The 4,047-nt window shown below is 35.4% G+C and overlaps 1 protein-coding gene across 1 annotated transcript; it reads left to right on the forward strand.

The window, feature by feature from the left end:
- Nucleotides 1-2,847: 2,847 nt before the first annotated feature.
- Nucleotides 2,848-3,810, forward strand: LOC129076514 (olfactory receptor 52N2-like). Its single transcript, XM_054580672.1, has one exon. It carries the CDS (start codon nucleotides 2,848-2,850, stop codon nucleotides 3,808-3,810), a length of 963 nt encoding a protein of 320 aa, XP_054436647.1.
- Nucleotides 3,811-4,047: the final 237 nt, after the last annotated feature.

Raw genomic sequence — 4,047 nt, forward strand, 5'->3', positions numbered from 1 at the left:
AAAGCATTTTAAAGTTGAGCAAATTGCTTTTTAAAGACAGTGCTAATCTTTTCCTATTTTCTAGAAAAATTTGCTTTTATTTATTTTATATGTTGATATTATTTATATAGCATCATTTGAAAAGTTCCCTACTGTTTAAAACTAGTGGTTTAATAAAAACACTTATATAGAAAACCTACACTAAATCATGGCCTTCCCTTAAAAAATATAGAGAAGAGAAACAATCAGAATTAAAACTTTGGAAAAGGCTATTATATGGAAGAGATTAAATCATAACAGAATTTATAACATAATTTTGAAAATGTTATAAAATATATGATATAATGCTGTGGTAAAATGAATGACTTAAGTTGATGATCTCAAAGAAGTAATATCTAAGGAAAAACTTTTAGAAACATAGGATAAAGAAGAATTTTCTCAAAAATAAAATGTCCTGGATTTTCATTACTTAAATCAAAGAGCTTTGAGGCTAGATCCTTGTTTCAGAATATAGAAAAAATGTGGAAAGCTAAGTGTTCTCAAAAAAAATTAATTAATGAACATTCCATCTTATCAATAAATTTTCATAATTATTTGGGGATTAAAAATAATACACCAAAAGAAGACATAAAAAATATGAACATTTAGAGTAACATTTAGAGATATGACATACTTATTTATATAGAGATTTAAGAAAATTAATAGAAACTATGAGAATTAATCAGAGCTTCAACAATGTTATTGGTGAAAAGCAAATATTAAAATCTTTCATGTTTACCAATAAGAAACAACTAGATATATTTTAGATATCAAACCCTTGTCTGAAGTATCAGTGGCAAATATATTTCCCCATACATTTGGTTCCCTTTACAATTTGTTGACGTTTTCTTTAGCCATGCAAAAGATTTTTAATTTGATGTAGTCCCATTTGTTTACTCTTTCCTTTATATTCCTTGCCCTAGAGAACGTATCGGTGAAAATGTTGGTGTGTGGGGTACCTGAAGTTTTCCTGCCTATGTTTTCCTTTAGGACTTTTATGTTTTTACTACTTATATTTAAGTCTTATCCATCTTGACTTTATTTTGGCATATGGTGTAAGTTGGTGGTCTAGTTTAATTTTTTTTTTTTTTGCATGTACTTGTCCAGATCTCCCAACACCATTTGTTGAAGAGGCATTTTTAATCCAATTTATGTGCCTGCACCTTTTTCAAGTATTAATTGACCATATTGACATGGGTGTATTTCTGGGCTCTCTATTCTGTTCCATTGTTCTATGTGTCCCACAGTCAATCCCCCTCTCCCACTGTCCATACCCATGAGTCCTTTATTCATGTTCGTTGGCTGGCCCCCCTTCATTCCCCCGTTATTCCCCTCCCCCCTCTTCTCTGGTCCCTGTGAGTTTGTTCTTTATTTCCAAGTCTCTGGTTCTATTTTTCTCATTTACTTGTTTTGTTGATTAGATTCCACTTACAGGTGAGATCATATGGTATTTGTCTTATGCAACCTGGCTTATTTCACTTAGCATAGTGCTCTCCAGTTCCATCCATGCTGTCATGAAGGGTAGGAGCTCCTTCTTTCTTTCTGCCATGTAGTATTCCATTGTGTAAATATACCATAGTTTTTTTGATCCATTCATTTACTGATGGGTGCTTAGGATGTTTGCAGCACTTGGGTATTATAAATAATGCTACTATGAACATTGAGGTGCATAGGTTCTTTTGAATTGGTGTTTCATGATTCTTAGGGTATAACCCCAGCTGTGGAGTTGCTGGGTCAAAAGGCAGTTCCATCTTTAGTTTTTTGAGGAAATTCCATACTGTTTTCCACAGTGGCTGCACCAGTCTGCATTCCTACCAACAATGTACTAGGGTTCCCTTTTCTCCACAACCTCACCAGCACTTGTTGTTTGCTAATTTATTAATGATAGCTATTCTGACTAGTGTGAAGTGGTATCTCATTGTGGTTTTAATTTGCATCTCTCTAATGGTTAGTGATGTTGAGCATTTTTCCATGCGTCTGTGGGCCTTCTGCATGTCCTTGTTGGCGAAGTGTCTGTTCAGGTCCTATGCCCATTTTTTAATTGGGTTGTTGGGGTGGATTGACTCTGGTAGTGGGGATGATGGGGCAGGGGAGAGCAATGGGAAAAAAGATAGGACAACTGTAACCGAATAACAAAAACATTAAAAAAAGAAACTGAAAAAGAGAAACAACTAGAGATAAAATGCAAAATGTACATAGCCATGTTTTGTTAAGTAGAACTTAATATATAAATTTTTGGCCTGTCAAATCTTCTCTCCTTAATTATTCTGATTTGAAACATACAGACTTGTCAGGTTTAGACATGTAGATAGATTATCCTCAGCCCCACAATACCTGTGCGGATTCAGTAGGTGCTCACATAATTTGATGGCCTATAACCAAGTGGACATATCTAAAAGGACTTCATGGAAGATGGAAAATTATGTAAGGAAAAGAGGATCAGTGTTATTTAAACAAAGTCTATAATTTTAAAATTGGTCAAGGGGGCAAAAGCAGGTAGTAGTGACTAACCTGGGAATTTAAGCAGGTACATATAGACAGAGTTTATAGTGCAGTATAAAAGTAAGTAAAGCCAGTGCTTTGTTACTATGTTTGCACTATGTTTACATTCTTTTGATTCAGTAACATACTTAAGACCTCTAAGTAGGATCAAAGAACACAGTCTGGGGAAAAAAAGTTGATTTTTCTCCTAAAATTATTATTTATAGTGTACAAAAAAATACTTGTTCATCTTTTGTCTTTGGATGAAAGTAAAACCGCTACTATCTTCTTGTATAGGACATCTTTCTCAGTAAATGTGAACAGTAACTTGCTTTGCAATTTGTCGTCATGCATGGAGCCAATAGTACCAGCCTGACACCAAGATACTTCATTCTTAGTGGGATTCCTGGGCTGGAAGCTGCACACATCTGGATCTCCCTGCCATTCTGCTTCATGTACATCATTGCTGTCATGGGGAACTGTGGGCTTATCTACCTCATCAGCCATGAAGAGGCCCTGCACCGGCCCATGTACTACTTCCTAGCCTTGCTGTCACTCACAGATGTTAGTGGGTGTACTTCATTTGTCCCCAATATGTTATGTATCTTTTGGCTTAGTCTCAAAAAGATTGACTTTAATGCTTGCCTTGTGCAGATGTTTTTCATTCACATGCTGACAGGCATGGAGTCTGGAGTGCTCATGCTTATGGCCTTGGATCGTTATGTAGCTATTTGCTACCCTCTACACTATTCCACCATCCTCACCAACACCACAATTACCAAGGTAGGGCTTGCCACCTTCTCTCGAAGTGTGTTAGTCATGATCCCATTTACTTTCCTAATCAAGCGTCTTCCTTACTGTAGAGGCAACATCATTCTTCATACCTACTGTGACCATATGTCTGTGGCCAAATTATCCTGTGGCAACACCAAGATTAATGCTATCTATGGTCTCATAGCTGCCATAGTGATTGGGGGGTTTGATATGTTTTTTATCTCTATGTCTTACACCATGATTATTCGTACTGTCCTGAATCTATCATCTGTAGATGCTCGACACAAAGCCTTCAGCACATGTACTTCACACATATGTGCTATTGTCATCACCTATGTCCCAGCCTTCTTCAACTTCTTCACTCATCGCTTTGGGCAACACACAGTACCTCACCATATCCACATTTTAATAGCTAACCTCTACTTGTTGTTGCCTCCCACCTTGAATCCAATTATCTATGGAGTGAAGACCAGGCAGATCCGCAAAGAAGTTATCAGACTGTTTTTTAGAGAGAAAAATATTTTGAGTATGAAATAAATCTATAAGAGCAGAATTCTGAATTTAGCATAAAGAAAAAGAAAAATGTTATAGTAGAAAAGGAATATATGCAAAATTCAATCACCATGAGGTTAGAAGAAAATACATTAATATTTTGTTATAAAATTTAATGGTTATATCATTTTTAATCTAAGACCTCTAATTACATAGAACAATAAAAGACAAGAAATAATTATATTTTTGTCACAGTTTGACATTAATTAAACCTTGTGAAAT

The sequence above is a fragment of the Pteronotus mesoamericanus genome, unplaced genomic scaffold (genome assembly GCF_021234165.1).
Source record: "Pteronotus mesoamericanus isolate MK-2021 breed Mesoamerican mustached bat unplaced genomic scaffold, CSHL_Meso_final contig_591, whole genome shotgun sequence".
NCBI classification, from domain to species: domain Eukaryota; kingdom Metazoa; phylum Chordata; class Mammalia; order Chiroptera; family Mormoopidae; genus Pteronotus; species Pteronotus mesoamericanus.

Excerpts from the sequence above, each read along its gene's own strand:
- LOC129076514 (XM_054580672.1), top strand. The coding sequence starts at position 2,848 with ATGCATGGAGCCAATAGTACCAGCCTGACACCAAGATACTTCATTCTT.